Here is a 20,887-nt window from a genome sequence, read left to right on the forward strand (position 1 = left end):
TAACTCCTGTGCCAGAGGGCATGTATTTGTGGCGAGCACTTTAAAAGAAGAGTCAGGGAGGATGCCAGGAAGGCACTCTGCTATGAAAAGGAATCTGCAGCACATGGTTTCCGAGCTCGTGAGCTATCCGGAAGTGAAGAGACTTCTACTTGCATAACAGAGAACCCCAACACATATACATTAAATAAAAATTTTTTTTTAAAAGAGAGATGGGGTGGGAGGAAGAGGTTATCTAATCTGAAGAAAAGAAATAAAAACTATTTAAAAAGTAAACAGGTAGGGCATATTGCCCTTTGGCACAATATCTAAGACTCTGACATATGTGTAATAAGTATTTCAGAAGGAAAAGAGAAAATAGGACAGACAAATGTTTGAGATAGTATCTGAGATTGACCCATTTAAAAAAAAAACAGAATTTTTTTATTTCTATAGATTCAAAATGCTCAGCAAAATCCACACAGGAGATAACTAAAGAAAATCACACCACGAACACCACAATCAAGCTGTTTAAAACCAAAGATAGGGATAAAAATCTTAAAGGAAAGCAAAGCACTGTGCAGGAAAAAGAAAATGACGTAGTCAAAATTGTATGGGTTGGTGGACTCAGAAACAATGAAGGCCACAGAACAAGGGGTTTGTTTTTTTAGAGCTGAACTTGAATAAGTATGGGAAGTAACAGAAATGCCTCCGTGGGCTCATGCTTTGTTCCTAGGCTGGTGGCATTGTTTTGAGAGGCTGTGGAACCTTTGGGGGAGGGGATGCTGGATGGGGGTGATGCTACTACTGGTTTTCTGCCCCTGGTCTCTCTCTGTTTCCTGTGTCTCCTATGAGGAGCCTCAGCCAAACACTTCTTCTGCTGTGAGCTCCACCATGCCTTCCCTGCTATGATACATTGATACTTATGAAACCATGAGCCCAAATTAGCTTTCCTCCTGGAAGATGTTTCTGCCAGCATTTTGGTCACAGTAATAAGAATGGTACTACATTGATTATAATTGTCTATCTATAGAAAATATCCTTTGAAAATAATGGTGAAACAGGTCATCTCAAATTTTAAAGATTAGACTTTATCCCCAGATCTGCATTGTAAATACATTTTATTAAATTCTTCATTGGGAAGGGAAATGGTGCTAGATAGAAAATCAGATCCAAAAGAAGGAATGAAAAACACTGTAAATAGTAAATATACAATTCAATACATTATTTTCTTAATTTGTTTCAAATGCATGATTGTTTAAGGCCGAAGTGTTCCTTGTATTTAAATATGCAGGTCTATTGCACATGGCAATAATAACATTAAGGATGGCAGATTAGGTGGAACTACACTTTGTATGGTTCTTATATTTTATGTCAACTAGTACAATATAAGCTCTCAATACATTGAGATAATTTAAGGATACATATCATCAGCCCTAAAACAACTACTAAAAGTAAATATAAAGAAGTATAACAGAAAAATCAATATCAAGGTTAAGATGAACTAGTCAGAAATACTAAATTAACACCATGGAAAGAAGAAAAACAGAAGCAACAAAAAAGGATGAAACAAGTAGGATAAAAATTTCAAAATATCTAAATACACCCATATCTTTATTACATTAGATATAAATGGACTAAAAACTCCAGCTGAGAGATAGAGATTATCAGACTAAATTTTAAAAACTAAGAACCAAATGTAGACTATCTACAGGAGACATAAAAATTTAAATATAAAGACACCATAGAATAAAAAAGTTTGGGAAAGATTTATCTAAGACAAACAGTAAGCCTAAGAAGGGTAAAGTGGCCATATTAATATCAGACAAGATACAATTCAAGACAGGAGTACAAAGAGAGATTCAAAAAATAGTTCATAATAATTATTAAAGTGGTCAAATCAGGGTCAGCAAGATGGCTTGGTGGGTAAAAGTACTTGCTATCAAACCTGATGACCTGAGTTGAATTCCTCAGGACCCACATAAGGTACACACACTGGCTCGCACACACAAAATAAATAAATGTAATTTTTTAAAAAAATTAAAAGATGGGGCTGGAGAGATGGCTCCATTATTAAGGATGCTTATTGCTTGTCCAGAGGACCCGTGTTAGGTTCCCAGCACCCATAAGGCATCCAACAACCATCTGTAACTCCAGTTCCAGGGAATCTGACACCCTTTTCTGGCCTCCACATGCATTATATGCATATGGTGTACTTAAATACATACAGGCAAAACATTCATGCATATAAAAGTAAATAATTTTAAAAGAAGGTCAAGTCATTAGGAAGACATGAAAGCTAGTTGAAGCAAAACCCTAGAACCAGATGAAAAAGTAGTCCATAACCATATGGGTCACCTGAACACCATCATCAATGCATAAACAATTTATGGAATCAACTTGTAAAACCACTCAACTACAGAATACATTTTCTATGTAAAAATGCACACGGAGCCAGGCATGGTGGCACACGCCTTTGATCCCAGCACTCTGGAGGCAGAGGCAGATGTATCTCTGTGCGTTCAAGGCCAGCCTGGTCTACATAGTGAGTTCCAGGTCAGCTGAGGCTACAGGGAGACCCTGTCTCAAAAAGACCAAAAAAAAAAAAAAAAAAATGCACATGGAAAAATGCACACCCAGTTACATAACATGTGGGACTATGAAATGAGTCTTAAATACACTTCACCAGACTACAATATTTGAGCATCTTTGTTGTCCACAGCATACTTAAACTAGAAATAACCATATCTGGAAAAGTCTTTAAATATTTAGAGATTAACACAGTTCAAAGAAGTAGATCAAAGAAGAAATCTTGGGGTGAGGCTGTAGCTCAGTAGTTGAGCACTTATTTAGCAGGCATGAGAACCCAGGTTCAGTCTCTAATACAGCAAAAGAAAAATAAAAAGTAAAAAGAAGAAATCCTAAGAGTAATTGGAATCTATTTTCAGCTGAATGAAAATGAAAGCACTGTATCTCAGCAACAGTGGAATGCAGCTAAAGCAAAACTTAGAGGGCAACTCATAGCTTTAAAGGTATGAATTTTAAAAGTAGGCCAGTCCTCAATCAGTATTGTAATATTCACTAAAACACTAGACAAAGAAAAGGAAGTGAAACAAATGAGTAATAAGGGGCAAAAATCAATAGGCTAGAAAACAAAATTGAGCTAATATATGGGTTTTGAAAAAGATTTTAAACATTGATAAACCTCTAGCTAGATTAGTAGGAGGAAAAAAAACAAACTACCAAGGTCAAGAATGTCTGAAAAAGGGGCTGGAGAGATGACGCAGGGATTAAGAGCACTGGATGCTCTCGCAGAGAACCTGGACTCATTCCCAGCACCAACATGGCATCTAACAACCATTTGTAGCTCCAGTTCAAGGGGATCCTACTCCCTCTTCTGACCCCAGTGGGCATTGCACAACATAGTGGCACTTACCTGCATGTAGGCAATACACTCAGACATATAAAATAAATACATATCTAAAAAAAGAATGTCTGAAAAGATGCTTCCTGCCTTCATGGCCATCGAGTGGAAAATGTTAGTCAAATAAATCTATATAATCTATATAATGTATGGTAACAGAGGCCGTGGACTACTTAGGTTAGAGGGGGCGCACCTCTGGAAATGGCTCTCATCCCAGTACTTTAAGGGGGACAATGGCAGCTACATAGGACACCTTCCAGCGCCTCCCTACAGGTGGCTGGCCCCGCCCCGCCCCGCCCCGCACTGGCCCCGCCCCCGGCCCGGCTCTTCTGCGCAGGCGTGAGGCAGGCGCCCCGGGAGGGGGGCCGAGGGGCGGGGCGTGGCCCGCGGCAGGGCGGGGCCGGCGCAGGGCGAGAGCGCGGGCTGGTGAACTGGTGAGGTGGCACGGGTGCGAGCCCCTGGGGCTTGGCGCTATGCTGAGGCCGCAGCCTAGAGCCCGGCGGCCTCTCTGATCCGGCCGAAGGGCAGAGGTCACCCGCGGAGTCCATGGCCGAGCCGAACGATCCCGGCCGCCCAGAGGAGGAAGAGGACGAGGAGCGGGAGCCGCTGCTACCGCGCGTCGCTTGGGCCCAGACTCGGAGGGGCGCGCCGGGGAGCGCCGTGAGGCTGCAGATGGACGAGGGAGCGGCCGCGCCCCGCGAGCCGGGCGAAAAAGAGTCGCGGATGCCGGCCCGGGACGCTGGGGCCTCCGCCGGTCCGTCCACCGAGCCCCACCGGACCCGCGTGGGGAACTCAGGTGCGTCCCGGGCTCCGCGCGGCTGGGGTCCCGCGTAGGTCGCCTTCGCGCTCATCCCCTTCCCGCCCGGCACTCGCTGCCCTGCCCTCACCTTCCCTCTGCTGTAGGCCGCCTGTGGCTTTCTGTTCTGACCCTGTAGGCTACCCCACAAAGTAAGTCCCAGTTGGTACCAGACCCCGAAGAAAACTTAGCACGGGACGGTGACGTTAAGTTGTTTGTTTAAGTTTGGACTTGAGTCTGAATTCAGAACTCTGAGCTACCTAGTGGTGAGTTTGCCAGGTGGATGGCAAGCGAGGAAATGCATAGAAAGAATAGTCCTTGCCGCCGGGACAGGTTTCAAAACTTTCTATTAGATGTTGCTATTGTGACGTTTAGCCAGAGGGGGCAGAGGCAGATGAAATCCTGCAGCCAGCGCTTGCAAAGATTGTATTTCTTGAGTCACTTCTGTATTGGTGCGATTAAAAAGAAAAACACTTTAAATTTTGAAGTGGATTGCTGCTTTTGAAAAGAGAGGTAAACGATGTTGAGAGGAAAATTTCGGCCTCCTGGCCTGGATCTCTGAAGTGAGTTTTGGGTGATGGAGTTGAGCTTACTCTGTTGAAATGGGGTAGGACTCCCAGCTGGAGGCCAGACAGGGTTGTCTATAAAAGCTCCCACCTGTTGGTGTTAGGATGGATCTAAAGATGTAATGTGTGCACTGTTCTAGACTATCATGCGGTGTGACCGGAAAAGCCACAGGGGACGGAAGTTTTTATTAATATTGCTTACTTTTCCTGGAGTTGCTCATTTTTACTTGGCGTGCTACTACTAATGTGTTTATGTGCCTTGGAAGGATTTGGGACAGAACAAGTCACTCAAATTCTAGCTGAATTTCTATTCAAACATAAATAAGAATGAATCAGAGATCCAAAGAAAGTGGTCTCTGAAATGGGTCTGGCCCTCATGTCTGCTATGGTTATGACATTAGCTAATGTGTGTTTGCAGTAACAGTTAAAGCAAACAAATGTAAAGTTTTCCATCTTCACAAATGGACCCCGGATTTAGCTAGCTTGTGGACACTTTGGCCATATATTACATAGAGTCCTGTCTGTGAGGCAGCCAAGATTCATATGGCTGCTACCTTGCCTTTTTCTGCCCGGACTTACTGGATGAAGTTAGATTTAATTAGGGCCAAGGTCTTCAAAGTGTCTTGATTGTTTGAAAGGAAGATTTTTTTTTTTTTTTTTTAAAGAGATTTACTTGTGGGTACTAGGGATTGAACCCAGGACCTTGCACATGTTAGGTAAGCACTCTATCACTAAGTAGTACATCCCCAGCCCATACGATTTTTATTTTATGTGTATGAGTATATTGCCTGCATGTATGTAAGTGCCCCTGTGTAGTGCAGTGCCCAGTAGGTCAGAATAGAGTATGGGATCCCCTGGAACTGGAGTTACTGATGGTTGTTAGCAGTCATGTTTGTGCTGGGAACTGAACCCAGGTCCTCTGCAAGAACAGCCAGTGCTTGTAAACCTTGAGCCGTCTCTTCAGTCCCATGAGATCTTTTTTTTTTTAAAATAGTATGAAGACTAGAAAAAGTCAACGTGTGGGTAAGAATATGGCATTTAGAAAACACACGGACTATTTGAACTGCTGCCTTCCCAGTGGTGATATTTCTTATTACAGTTGGCAGTTTGCTAAGATGGGTTTTGACATTTCATTAGTTCTCACAGTAGGTTCGTTGTCATGAACCCTCATCTTTGTTGTGAGAGTTGAAAATGAGTAAAGCTACAAAGATTTGACCATTCCTAGAACTACAGGAGTAGGTGGTTTGCCCAGTCAGATACCCAGGAAGTGGTAAAGCTGGGACTGAACCTTGTTCTCTTTTTATGTCCTGAACTTTGTCCATCATGCTATGAGCCCTATGTTCTAAAACAACTCCTGTTTTTAATCATTACATAAGTTTTCTTTTAAATTGGATTTTAAAATAGTTTCAAAATATAAAAGCTGCTTAAGGTGTTTAAAACAGACTCCTAAAATGTTTATCATTGAATAATTTAACTAGATTTTTTGAGTTTAGCTTTTCTTAATATGTCCATTAACTTCCCTTGTCCTCTTAACCCACCTTACTGTTCACATGCCATGAAACAACCTTTAGTTCTAAGACATTCTTGCTTTTAGGTTAATATTGACATTTGGGGTGCTTAACTATATTTTTTTATACAAACAAGGACTTTATGTACTTGAACCAGTGAAAGAATATCATGTGTCTTATTATCTTTATATTAGCAAGGTAGTTGGCAAAGTCTGGACATAGTATAAGCTGTAGTGTTAGTTGTTAGGTCAGTGTTCAGTTATTTTAATTAGTGAGTCAGCTTGTAGTAAAGGTGATGTAGCTAATACCTGTGTACTACTCATATGTATTGGACCTAGTTCCATGCTCTTCACGTGCAGTAGTTTATAATAAAACTCACCTTATGAAGTGAATACTACTTTTATATTCTCAAGGGGAGCTGGGCGTGGTGGTGCACACCTGTAATTCCAGCACTGAGATGGCTGAGGCAGAAAGACTGTCATGAGTTCAAGGCTAGCCTGGTCTATCTAGTACCAGGCCAGCCAGGGTTACATAACTAGATTGTCTAAAAATAACAGTAAATATTAGAATAAAATGGTTTAATAAAGAAGCAAAATGGGGGTGTGGTGAAGTGACTTCTTCAAGGTTCTAGTTAATATAGACTTTGAACACATAGCCTTTGGAGAGCCTACCAGTTAGAAGACAGAATTCACAGAGTAACCAGTGTAAAAGAAAACACGTATTCACAAGCCATCCTCATGGCTTTCAGCATCTCTAAGAAGAGGTGATGGCCTTGTAGTCATCCAAAAGTAAGAAGAAAGATAAAGTGGGAGTAGGAGGATGAGTGGAGTTAGACGGATACTGGAGTAAGAGTAGACAAAATACCCATACGGCACAGGATAGCAGGAGCCAGCACGTGACTTTTAAGGTCACTGAGCAGCTAATGTGACAGAAACCCAATTATGTCCACAAAGTTAAAGCAAACTGATTATTTGAACTAAAACAGAACTGAAGGGATAATGTCACATATTTTCTTGGCTAACAGACCATATGCTGAACAATGTAATGTGATAAATTTCATAGGGCTAGTTCTGGGGAGTTTCTGATGCCTATCACAGTAGATTTTCTACTAGCTGGTGATAACAGCATTGCTTAATCTAGGTTAGAGATGATGACAATCTCTTTAAAAGAGTACGTGTTTCTTGTGTTGGCATTTGTGAGCTTTTGAAACTAAGCAGTGACATGCTACAGGTTTTCCCCCAGTCAGTGCTTAAAGTCCAGCTGTTCCCCTGGGCCTGGTGGTGCATGCCTTTTAATCATAGCTCTCAAAAGGCAGAGGCAGGTGGGTCTTTATGACACTGAGGCTAGCTTGGTTGGTCTACATAATGAGATCCAGGCCAGTTGAGACTATAGGGAGACCCTGTCTTTAAAATAAAAATACAGGTGTTCCAAGCTGAGTATGGTCAGTCACTCTTGCACCCCAGCTCTAGGAGCCTGAGGTGGGAGGATCAATCATGAGTTTGAGGCCAGTCTGGGCTACATAGTGAATTACAAACAAAACAAATGCACAGCTGTTCTTTTCCATTTATTACAGAAATACATCATTCATCAAATATTTGAGTGCCTACTGGGTGCCTGTGAAGGCAAGTCTTGAGGGCAGAATAGTGACCTATATCAGATGGAGGCCTATGCTTAACTGCTGCATGTCTACCAGCAGTAGACATGCCTCATGGTCAGTTAGCACAGTGCTGATGGGCTATATGTATGCTCCGATGGGGAAAGCATGGAGGGCATGGAGCAAGTCCTAGATATGGGGCCAGGGAAGATTTAGCAGAGGAAATGGCGTCCAGATGGAGATATGAAGGACAAATAGCATTGGAACCCCTAAGGCAAGTTTAGTCACCAAACTCAGCACTGTTTCTAAAAGTATTATATTTAGTGGGGAAGACAGGGAAGATGTAAGAAAGGTGATTAAGTTATAGTTCTGATCCTCCAGGGAGGATGAGTTCATTTTGATTTATTTAAAATGAAAACTCATTGTTACCGTGCATATTTATATTTAATATAATATAAAAAGTAATAACAGTTTCACAGACTCTTTTCCAAAGGGTCAATAGTAACCCTTAGCTGTGGTCAAAGGGATAGTTTGTTAATTTTTAAGACAAATTTGTTGAGGATCTTCCATATGCTAGTCTTTATCACTAACTTCCTAGAGCTTATGTCATTTTGTTAGAGAAGGTGAGATGTGATCAGTGGCCACTACCTCTTGGCAGCTAAGACATTGCAAAGATAAAATTGAGATTCTCTGTAGAAAGTATTTTTGAAGACTGGAGAGATGGGTTAGTGGTTAAGAGTGCTTACCGCTCTTGCAGAGGGCCTGAGTTTGGTTCCCTGCACCCATATTGAGTGTTTCCATAACTGCACATGACTCCAGCTCCAGGGGATCTGACCCCCCTCTTCTGGACTCCACAGGTACCTGCACTAACACATGCACACCCCTCCCCCATATGCACATAGTTAAAAATAAATCTTTTTTTTTAAGAAAGAAAATAATTTTGAGAATTTCCTGACACAGGCACAAATCAAAACAACATAGTTTATTCCTTAAAAGTTAAAACATAATTTTAATTTTAAAAAAAGGCAAGGACCAGGAATGTAGTTTGGTGTTAGAGTGTTTGCTAAGTACCCACAGGGCTCCAGGTTCAATCCCCAGCACCCCTTGCCCCCCCCAACAAAAAGAGAGAAAATGTAGTTAACCATGTCTTTGGCTATTAAAACTCAAACCAGATGCCAGCAACAAAACAAACCTTCAAATCATCCATAGCACATTGGGCACAGAACAGTGTGGTGTCTATGGGTACCCTCCCAAGTTAAGTTCATTACCAGTGTTCAATTAAGTAACCAGAGAATTGTAGAATATAATTGCTAGTAATGACACAATTAATGAAAAATTAGCTACTAAAAACCAGTTGCTTTGAGAATAGTTGATGTGTAGCCTTTTCTCTGACAGTAGATGGGACTTTCATATATGTGTATGTGTGTGTGTGTGTATATATATATATATATATATATATCTTTGTACATTGATCCAGACCATCTTCAAATAAAAAAATTAAAAAATGCCTTTTTTCCAGTGAGGCAGATACTATCTCATTAAGAGGCTGAGAACATCCTGGCTTATTGTACGAAAGTGTCTCTTGATTGATCTGCTTTTGGTTGAAGCTGAATTACTAAATATTCAGAGAATGGTTGTGGATTCTGTGGCAGCAACAAGAATGTCCATGAGGAACTAAAAAAATGTACTCTGTGTATCAGTACAGTAGCCTTTAATAGTAACCGTGTGCATGTAATATCCCAAAGAACTGTTCAAGACGGGAGAGACAGGAGTGTCTAAGTTGTGCGGTTTAGACAGGATCCTAAATAGCTAATGCTATGTTACAGGGCCTCTTTTTTTTGAATTAGTATCAGGACTGGAGTGTCTGTGTTCTGTAATGGTTTCCTTGGTTTTGGAAATCCTATTTTTAAGGAAGAACATTGAAATACTAAGGCAGGAAATTGGGCTGTGGAAAAGCCTGCAATTCCACGTGGAAGGAGGTGGAGGCTTAGAAGGTTTAGAGGAACATCTGGGTGGAGGGCTGTCACAGAATGGGCTGTGTCGACTTTGGATATGCTCCCCTTGGCAGGTCTAGGAAAGGGAACTTACTTCATTTCTGGAAAAAGAGGCTTGAGTTTGTTTTCAGACACAGAAAAAGGAGCACTAATAAGGAAAAGGAATGGTCTCTTTTTGAGAGTATTTGCAAACTGGCCCCAAGATCACTTGCTGGTGATGTGTATCAGAAGGTACCCAGTACTAGGAACAGGGTTAAAATAAATAACTCGTCAAGCTTGGTGCATTGTTAAGAAACTGTGAATCCCTGGCCTGTAAGAAATATCATTTGACTAAAGATAATGATTACTGGTGCCTGTGTTATTCAAATAACTATAAATGCCTACCAAATACTGGCCCTTCTTCAAAATCAACAAGGGCAGTTTCTTCATTCTTAAGGATTTTCGAGGTACATGACTAAAGTACTTGGACTACTTCTTCTTTTGAGTAGATAAAATATCCCTTTTTGTAGTATTTTTCTTAGCACAGACTCCCCCCCCCCCCACAGTCTCCCTGTAGCCCCAGCTGGCCTGGAACTCATTATGTAGACCAGGCTGGCCTTGAACTCACAGAGATCGAGTGCCTTTGCCTCCCAAGTGGTGGGATTAAAGGCGTGCACAGACTTTTTAAAAATTAGTAAAAATAACAGCTTTATTTCTGTCTGAAGTAATAAAAGTTGATTATGTTTTGAATTTTCACCATCATGTCCATATAGAATTGAAGTAACTTCCAAATTAAAATGGAAATAGCTTTTGGCTTTTCTTCCATTTTAAATGATTCATTATTAATTTATTCAACAAGTGATTATTGAGTGCTTGTAATATTCCGGGAATTGTGTAAGTTCCGAGAATATACTAAAGAAATCCTTGTCTGCTCAGAGTTCAGTATATAAACTATGTAGTTTTTAGGTGATAAGCTCAGATCTCAAATGGAGATTAGCAGCAATTGGGTAAGGGGGTGTAGAGGCCATAAGGACTTGGCCTCCTGCTTAGAGAGACATGGTAAACCCTAGAGCTATTTGGTACAAAGGTGTGATGTGATTGTGAATTGATTTGTGATTTAGACAAGAGTTGCTAGAAACCTGGATTACATGGGAGGAATGGAGGCAATAAGAATTTGGGTTCTGGATACTTAGGACTTGTTGATCGTTCAGGTGTGCAGAGTGAGAGTACGAGATCATGGATGAGTCCAAGGTTTTGGGGCTAAGCAACTGGTAGATTCTGAGTTGGAAACAGCTGGAGTAGGAAAGAATGGCATTGTGTTTGGGAGAGGTGGTGGTGAGGGAGTGAGTTTGGGGTAGTAAAGCCTGAACTGTGTTAGCATAGAAGAAGAGATGCTGAGTACCATAATGGGGGTTGAGGCAGAAGTCCAGGTTTTCGATGGTGGGAGTGATGAGTGCTGAGAAAGGAGGGAAGGGGAGCATGAACTGGAGTCAGTAGATGGGTTGAAGGCTGGTTGTTTCTTCATGAAACAGGAAGCTGGATCATCTGAAGACGGTGGGAGAGGTGTAGAGAACTGGAGGAGGAGACCATGTAAGTGCACTCGTAATACTAGTGCTGTAGAGGCAGAGACAGGCAGATTTCTGGGACTCTCTGGCTATCCAGCCTAGGCTAATTGGTGAACCCCAGATCCCAGTGAGAGACCCTGCCCCTCCCAAAAAAATCAGGGCTCGTGAGATGATTTAGAAGGGTAAGAGTACTTGCTACCAAGCTTGACCACCTGAGTTTGATCCCCAGGATCCACATAGTGGAAAGAGCAAACAAACTCCCATAAGTTGTCCTCTGACATCTGTGTGTGTGCACGTGCACATACATGCACACACACACATACACTAAATGTTTACAAAAAAAAAAGTGGGCTGTTCCTGAGGAGCACCAGTCAAAGCTGACCTTTGACCACCATGCATTCCATTCAAGCATACATGTGTGAGGCACACACAAAGTGAGAGTGGGGTGGGGGTCAGCCCAGAGGACCAAAGTAGTCTCTCTGATGTTTGATTTCATTTTTCTGTACCTTACTGTCTTAATTCACACATTTGGGTTCATAGTGTGCACCCCCTCACAGCTGCTCTTCATAATGCAGTAATTACTGTGATTTCAGAGATGAATCCTTTCTTGGATGATCCAGAATTTGCTGATATTGTATTGAGAGCAGAGCAAGCAGTAGAAATTGGAGTTTTCCCAGAAAGAATCTCTCAAGGGTCAAGTGGAAGTTACTTTGTGAAGGATTCTAAAAGGGTGAGAATTTCAGATGTACCATGTATTACAGATATTTTGGAAGATACTAATTTAAATGTGAAATGGCTGAGTTTCTGAAGGTATTTTCTTATTAAATCTATTTGTACCCCTTTTTCCAAGAATAAGTTAGTGGTTTGGTTTTTTGTTTTGTTTGTTTTGTTTTGTTTTACTCTACTATATAGAAATGGAGCTGGTCATTTCCAGTAAGCTTGTCATTCATTCTGATACTTTGTTAGGTTTCACGCATTTATTTTATGCCTATATTTACTTGTAGGTTTGTTATGCATATAGTCCTAGCCCTTCCTCTACAGTCTTTTTACCAACCAAGTACAATGGAAGTTAAAACTTTCAAAACTGCCTAATGTCATTTCCAAATGCTTAATTTGTTTCAAAGGTATATTTTGCCCTAGAAATATTTTTTTCTAGCTTTACACCAAAGAAAGGAGGCTGGGCAGTTTGAAGCTTGAAGGTATTGCAGTTCAGCAAAGTGAGATGAGTTGTGATTCCAGCACCAACAGCAGTTGACATGTACTTTCTTCCACTTAGTCCAGAATTTTTCAAAAATTGGTGCCATCGTTCTCTGTAATATGTAACCATCAGTTCTTTTTTGATGGGGGAGAAAGTTTATCATTTTTGTTTTCAAAATTAAAGTTATAGTTTAAAAGTGATTTTAAAGAATAGTTTTGTGAGTTTTTTTAAATTTAAATACATTTGTAAATACCCTGGTATAAGCTTATATACCTGTAGTTCCAGCCACCAAGGAGGCTGAGGCAGGAGAATGAATTGCTTAAGACCGACACCTTCTAAACATAGCATAGTGAGACCCAAATTGCTTCTCCCCTTCTCCCCTAACTTTCTTCCCTTTTTTTTTTTTAACCTGGTCTCAGGTGTCCCCAGCTGTTGAACTCCTGATTCTCCTGCCTTTAACCTCCCAAACACTGGGATTACAGGTATGTGCTATCCAGTTTTATGTGGTGCTGGAGATGGAACCTAGGGCTTTATGCATACCAGACAAGCACTCTGCCAACTAAACTATATCCAGCTCCAACCCCCATTTCTTAAAAAATAGAATATGTTGTCATTTGTAACATCAGTATTTATTCAGGTTTTTTTCTTTGTTTTGGTTTTTGGTATTTTGATTTTTGAGATATGAGTCTTACTCTGTTGCCCAGGCTGGCCTGGAACTCACTGTGTAACTCAGGCTAGACTCAGATTTGTAGTAATCCTCTTGCTTCAGCCTTCCAAGTGCTGGGATTATAGGTATAAGCCATCATGCCTGGCTTCCAAGCTTGATTCCTTAATTTGTTCTTGTTGCTTTTTTTTTTTAATTTTATTTTTATTTTTATTTATTATTTTTATTTTATGTGTATGCGTATATCGCCTGCATGTAGGTAAGTGCACCCATGTTATGCAATGCCCGCGGAGCACAGAAGAGGCTGTCAGATCTCCTGGAACTGGAGTTACGGACAGTTGTTACTGCCATGTGGGTGCTGGGATTTGAACACGGGTCTTCTTCAAGAACAACCAGTGCTCTTAACTGCTGAGCCATCTCTCCAGCCCTCTTGTTGCTTTTTAAGTTAATTATTCAGAGTTTATTGCATTATAAAGAAATTGGTGTTGGAGAGATGGCTCAATGGTTAAGAGCACTGGCTGTTCTTGCAGAGGACCTAGGTTCGATTCCTAGCACCTGCATGGTGGCTAACAGCTGACCTTAACTCCAGCTCCAGGGGATCTGACACCCTCTTCTGACCTCCATGGGCATTGCACAACATGAGTGCACTTACATACATGCAGGCAGTATGCTCATACACATAAAATAAAAATAATAAATAAAAAATTAAAAAATATATATATTTAAAATTAAATTATTTCTTGTGTAAGATAATTAAGACATTTATTATATTAGTACTAAGACACATCTATGAATATTTTTTCTTTTGTCCTTTATAACAGGAGTTGCCATATGGCTCAGGCTGGCCTACAACTCACTAGCCTCCAGCCTTAGCTTCCCAAGTGCTAGGGTTATGGGTATGTATTACCACCCATGGCCAAATTTTTTTTCTTATGGGGAGTTTATTTAAAATTGGTTCATGGGCTGGAGAGATGGCTCAGCGGTTAAGAACACTGGTTGGTCTTGCAGAAAACCTGGGTTCGAATCCCAGCACCCACATGGCAGCTAACAACTGTCCGTAACTCCAGTTCCAGGGGATCCAACGGCCTCTTCTGTCCTCCATGGGCATTGCACGACACAGGTGCACATACCTACATGCAGGCAATACACGCCTACACATAAAATAAAAATGATAAATATTTTAAAATTGGTTCATATGTGGGGGGTGCGGGGGGTTGGGAGGGTACATGCCTTTATTCTCAACTCTCAGGAGGCAGAAGCAGGGGGATATCTGTGAGTTTGAGGCCAGCCTAGTCAACATAGCAAGTTCTAAGCCAGTTATTAAAAAAATAAGAATTAAATAAATAAATAAATAAAATTGGTTTTATGAAAAACATAACTGGAAAAGCAGTGCTGATGACATAGATGTTCAGTTTATTTTATTAGGTTACTTTCTTTAGAGAATTATTTTTTGTTACTGGATTTATTCGTGTTTTTAACAATTACTTGGTTGCCTACTATGTATCCGACACTGTTCTTAGTAGTAGAGATGCAGTTCTAATGGAGTCCTTGCCTCTTTAGAATTGTAGGGAAAGTGGACAGCTTATACTTTGACTCCTTAATAGATGCTGAGTTATAGCACTGCCTCACATAAAGTGGCAGTTTTCAAACATTTAAAAATCTGAAGAGTCAAGGCCAAGCATGGTGGTGCATGCCTTTAATCCCAGCACTTGGGAGGCAGAAGCAGGCAGATTTCTGTGAATTCAAAGCCAGCCTGGTCTACCTAGTGAGGAGTTCCAGACCAGCTACAGGGAGACCCTGTTTCAAAAAGACCAAAAATAAATAAATAAATAAATAAATAAATAAATAAATAAATAAATACATCTGAAGAGCCAGGTCTCATGACACATACCTGTAGTCCCAGGTACTAAGCAGTATGAGGCAGGAGGTCTTAAAACTGAGATCAGCCTGGACAAGAGTATAACAAGACTACACACACACATGCCTGTGTGGTGGAATCATAGGTTTTTTGGTGTTTTTTTTTTGTTTTTTAAATATATTTTATTTATTATTTTTATTTTATGTGTATGAGTGTATTGCCTGCATGTTTGTGAATGCACCCATGTCATGCAATGCCACGGAGGTCAGAAGAGGGCATTGGATTCACCTTGGAACTGGAGTTAAGGATGGTTCATAGCCACCATGTGGGTGCTGGGAATTGAACCTGGGTTCTCTGCAAGAGCAGTCAGTGCTCTTAATGGCTGAGCCATCTCTCCAGCCCCATGGAATTGTATGTTAATTTCAAGGCCCAGTAATATACAGCATGTGAAATCAGTTAATCTGGTTAAATGGCATAAAGCCTTGTCTTACTATGTAAGGTTTATCAGAGCAAAGTTTGAAAACTACTGATCCAGAGGATTATTGATTTGAAATTTTTGAACGAAAATAATTGTTAAAATGTGATTGGGATTAATAGCCTTAATACCTGAGAGTTATGCCTAAATCTTATTTATTATAGTACATTTTGTAGATTGTCATCCATTCGTAGAAGTCTAATAGGATTTCTACCTTTTTTTTTTCTCCTGTAGAATATTATTGGTGTGTTTAAACCCAAATCAGAAGAGCCTTATGGCCAGCAGAACCCAAAGTGGACCAAATACATTCATAAGATGTGCTGTCCCTGCTGCTTTGGCCGGGGCTGCCTGCTTCCTAATCAGGGATACCTTTCTGAAGCTGGTGCCTACCTGGTGGATACAAAGCTTCAGCTTGGCATTGTTCCAAAAACAAAGGTAAGGGACAGATTGTTTGCAGTTTTCCTTGGAGCTTATAGGCCACTCATCTGTGAACACTTTAGTAGTAGCTCCTAATGATGGAGTCTGAGGTTGAGTCCCTTTTGTCATAATCCCAGATTCCCAAGCAACCAGTACTATATTGAGTATTGAAGAGCCAGTCTCATGGTACATACCTGTAACCTCAGCTACTAAGCAGTCTGAGGCACTCTGGTGTAGATCCACACAGTAGCTGATGGAATGTCTCTTCCTGTGAGTTGTAAGATGCTAACAGAAGGGGGAAAAGACTGTCATTTAGGAAGCAGAGAAGGATTATCCTGCTGATGAGAAGGATTATTAATGTACCACAGTACTTCATATCTTCTTTGGGACCTTTATATATTTTTACCTGATGCCTTCTTCAAAATGTTCATTATTAATTCTATACTTCAAAACTGTTTTTTTCCACTGGAAATTTTCAGTTGCTTTTATACCATTTTTTTTTTTTTTGGAAGAAGTATGTGCCATTTAAAATCCCTGATCTTTCTATTGTAGATTCTCTGGGAACTTGTTATAGGGTTAGATTTTGCTCGTTTAGAGCATTAGAATGAATTTGATGATGTATGTGAATAGAAATACCATTGCGCTGATTAGTGTTTGTCAGCTTGACAGGAACTATATTCACTTGGGAAAGAGGGGACCTCAATTGAGGAATTTTCTCTATCAGACTGGCCTGTGGGCATGTCTGTGGGGCATTTCCTTGATTACTATTTGGTATATGAGGGCCTAGCCTCCTGTGGGCAGTGCCATCCCTGGAAAAGTGGGCCTGGGCTATAGATGAGCAAGCCAGGGGGAAGTGGACAAGCCAGTAAGCATCTTTCTTCCATGGTCTAGGCTTCAGTTTCTGATGAACTGCAAGCTGAAAAAAAAACAAAAAAAAACCTTTCTTCACCAAGTTGTTTTTTTCAGTGTTTTATCACAGCATGAGAAAGGAAACTGGAACAAACTCTAATCATTTTTCAAACCTCTGTTTCTAGGTGGTTTGGCTTGTCAGTGAGACATTTAACTACAGTGCAATTGACCGTGCAAAGTCGAAAGGCAAAAAGTATGCCTTAGAGAAAGTTCCAAAAGTAGGTAGAAAGTTTCATCGGATAGGACTTCCTCCCAAGGTAAGTTACTCTAATATTTTCCTGCAAGGCAATTGGACCTTTATATCCTGAGCTCCTGGGACTAGGACTAGGCATTAGCTAGGCAGCAGGCATCCTGCTACAAGCTCTGGATATAATAAAAAAGAAAACTTTTTCCTCTTTGAGGAGTTTACAGTAAACAAGTAATTTCAATACATTTTGATAAACCTGTTTAGAAGATCATAAATCCACAGAGCTCCGAGGGCATAGAAAAAGGATGCCTAGCTAGAATAGGACTAGAGCTTAGTAGTAGAGCACTTGCCTAAAATATGCAAAGTCCTAGATCCAGTCCTTAGAAAAGAGAAAGAGACAGACATACCTAATCGAGTTAGGAGTCAAGATGTTGCTTGGAAGATTTATAATTATTGAGAATAGCACAGGTCTAGAATCAGACTTAGGTTCCATTTCCAGCCTTTCTGCTACTTAGAATACAGTCTTAGTTTTTTAAAAAACTGGGAATGAAAATGACTGCCTCTTAGATTACTGGGATAAACTGAAGTTCATGTCAAGTGCTTGGCTCCGAGTAAGGCTCAGTGGGCTGACTGGCAGCTAGCTAAGAAGTGGAGAGGGCTAATGGGAAAAGCAGTCTAGAATTTCTAGGATTTTTAAATATTGTATTTAACTGATAATTTTGTTGGTATGCAGATATCTAGATAAAAGAATTTGAGTAGAAATTTACAATTAACCCAACTTTTCTTTTTACTTTTTAATTATATTCCAAGGATTCTTCCCTGGGTATGCTGAAATAAGTGTTACTTAAGGAGGCTGTAACTTACATATTTATGACTGCTTGTCCTTAATTATAAGTACTTTAAAGAAAATCTTTAGGAAATTGTTGAAATTTTCAAGAAGCATGTAGAGTGTTGAGCTAAGAAAAAGATTTCTTTATAGTGATTTGTTTGCTTGCATTTGGGGCAGAATAGACTACTCATTACCTATATGTCATCTGCTGGTGAAATTTGTATTCTGCCATCAAATTATTTAATGTTAACTAGTAATTTTAATAATAAAAATGCTATTTTTTTTTTTTTTTTTTTGAGGCAGGATCTTTTTGTAACCCTAACTGGCCTGGAATTTACTATGTAGACAAGACTGGCCTTGAACTTACAAAGATGTGCCTGCCTCTGCCTCCTGAGTGCTGGGATTAAAGGCATATACCACCACATCTGGCCAAAAATGCATTTTAAAATGGGCATGTCGTCAAGGAAGGCTCTTTGAAGCCACTGTGACCACAGCTGTGGTCAGCTGATTCTTTAATATTTATGACATGGTCTTTGATCTGCCTGAAGAATCCATTGCATTTTTAAAAATCATTTTTCTGTATTTGATGGTATAAAAAGAATACTGCAGTGTTGCTTCAGCGAGATAAACTTGTACTATTATGAAATAACCAAGGAAAGTATACGTTTGGCCTCCTCAATTAAATTTATTTTGATGCATATTTTTAGAAAGCAGCATTCGTAGGAGTGTCACCTTGAGAGCGTATGTGTGCTCTCTTTTCCGATTATCTGAAAATAGCTCCTAAAAGTCTAGAATTGAGCCTTTTTAAAATTTGCTGTATGTTCTTGTGATTAAGTTAATATGTTAAATAACATTAAGTGTGGCTTATCTAAATTAGTAATTTCTATTTTTCTTACTGTATTTATGTAGCATCCTGTGATAATACTCCTGAAAAAATTTTTAAAAAAAATGCTTTCATGCTTGTACTTTGTTTTCTAACTGTAGTTCTTAAAATTATAGATCGGTTCCTTTCAGTTATTTGTTGAAGGTTACAAGGAGGCTGAATATTGGCTTAGGAAATTTGAAGCTGAACCTTTGCCTGAAAATATTAGAAAACAGTTTCAGTCACAATTTGAAAGATTAGTTATTTTGGATTACATCATCAGAAATACAGGTATTGAAGTTCTCTCATCTATTCAATCTTGTTAGTTGTCAAACTCGATTCTTATTATTGAAATCAAACCCATAAAATGATGCAAAAATTCCAAGGTCACTTCCTCTTTGGGTTTGGGGAAACAGATGTAATAATGACTCTGCTGGGCAGAGTTAATCCTGTGCTGAGGACCTGACTCATAGCAGGCTCCTACCAGGCCATAGGGAGCACTCCCTGTCCCCTAGGGTAGGATTGCTAAGAGCAGGACACAGCTAGAGACTAGAAATATTATCCTCATAACATGAAAAATCCAAGCCTAAATGTGTTATTTTAGATCCTTATTTTGATATGCATAACTGTCAGTACAATTTATAATACATTAAGCTTTTCATTTCTGCTGTGCTGTAAGGGAGCGATGATGTGTACACAGCCCAGAGCTGTGGTTCCTCATACTCTTGGGGTCAGCATTTCATGAGAACCTGTTCAAAAGACAGCTCAGCCACCACCGTACACCTATAAATGGAGAAACTCTGCAAGTTTGGGACCAGGCTTGTGTTTCATGAGGCCTCCTAGAGATTCTGATACACTCTAGAGTTTGAGAACTACTAGTCTAAGTATTTTTTCATAACTTATATTAGCTTCTGAAAAGCATCATATAATTTTCTCAGTTGACTTTGCAAGTTAATATGGTGTTAGGTTAATAATAAAGCTGGTCTGGAGTGCTTCGGTGTTGACCTTGGGTGAGGCTACTTGGAAATGTGCCTAGCAACAGGGGTCAGTGCTTTCTTCCTCCAGTGAAGAGAAGGAAGCATTTTAATAACCTTTATCTAACATTGTCCCTACTTCTCAGGGAGAGCGTTAAATCAGTTAATACACCTGAAACACTCAGAACTATGCCTGGCACAGAGATTTCTGTTCAGTAAATGTTAGCTCACATTTAGGAGGTTTTTTAAAGTCTGTGTTAAATTGGAACTTTTCTGTGATAAATTATACTATCAATGAAAATTTCAAAAATTATGAGGTGATTAGATTTATACTTGGTATGAAATTGAACTCTCCATACAAAACAACTAATGGACTTTTATTTCTTTTGAAAGACAGAGGAAATGACAATTGGCTAGTCAAATATGAAAAGAAAACTGAATGTGAGGTAAGGAAAATTTCAACAACCAACTAAAAGTATATATTCAGTCTCTGTAACAGATTTCTTGAAGTTCTTCATCTTGTTGCTAGTGGTGAGAGGGGTAGGTTTGTTGTTTTTGTTATTTGCTTTCATTTGTTTTGTGTGTGGGTTTGTTTTTTTTTTGTTTTTTTTTTTTTTTTGGTCTTTTTGACACAGGTAGCCTTGAACTCAAAGAGATCCGCCTGCCTCTGCATCCCGAGTGCTGGGATTAAAGGCATGCACCACCACGCCCGGCTGTATGTTGTGTTTTTTAAAGTCTCTTGTAGCCCAGGCTGCCATGGATGACCTTGAATTCCTAATCTTCTTACCTCTTCTTAAGAACCTGATTGCAGGTGTTTACCACACACCCAGCTAGAGCCTTGGTTTCTGATCCCCTTTCTCTTCCTTCTTTTTCATTCCTTCCCTTCTTCCTTCTTTTCATCCTTTTTCTGTCACTTTTTTACATTGCACTGTGTGTGTGTGTGTGTGTGTGTGTGTGTGTGTGTGTGTACGTGTACACATGTGGAGGCCAGAGCTCAGCCTTCAGTGTTATTCCTCTGGACCCATCCACCTTGTTTTTTTTCCCTTTAGCCCCAGCTGGCCTGGAACTCACTATGTAGACCAGGCTGGCTTTGAACTCACAGAGATCCACCT

At 40.1% G+C, this 20,887-nt stretch overlaps 1 protein-coding gene across 1 annotated transcript in view; it reads left to right on the top strand.

The window, feature by feature from the left end:
• Positions 1–3,783: 3,783 nt before the first annotated feature.
• Pi4k2b (phosphatidylinositol 4-kinase type 2 beta) overlaps positions 3,784–20,887 on the top strand; it is a 37,859-nt gene continuing 20,755 nt past the window's right edge. The window contains exons 1-6 of the mRNA XM_008837333.3: positions 3,784–4,196; positions 11,996–12,132; positions 15,832–16,032; positions 17,049–17,180; positions 18,939–19,092; positions 20,169–20,221. Of these exons, the coding sequence (XP_008835555.1) occupies positions 3,947–4,196; positions 11,996–12,132; positions 15,832–16,032; positions 17,049–17,180; positions 18,939–19,092; positions 20,169–20,221 (927 nt within the window). The 5' untranslated portion in view covers positions 3,784–3,946. The remainder of the gene's footprint in view (positions 4,197–11,995; positions 12,133–15,831; positions 16,033–17,048; positions 17,181–18,938; positions 19,093–20,168; positions 20,222–20,887) is intronic.

Source organism: Nannospalax galili, unplaced genomic scaffold (genome assembly GCF_000622305.1).
Source record: "Nannospalax galili isolate Female #2095 unplaced genomic scaffold, S.galili_v1.0 scaffold777, whole genome shotgun sequence".
Taxonomy (NCBI): Eukaryota; Metazoa; Chordata; class Mammalia; order Rodentia; family Spalacidae; genus Nannospalax; species Nannospalax galili.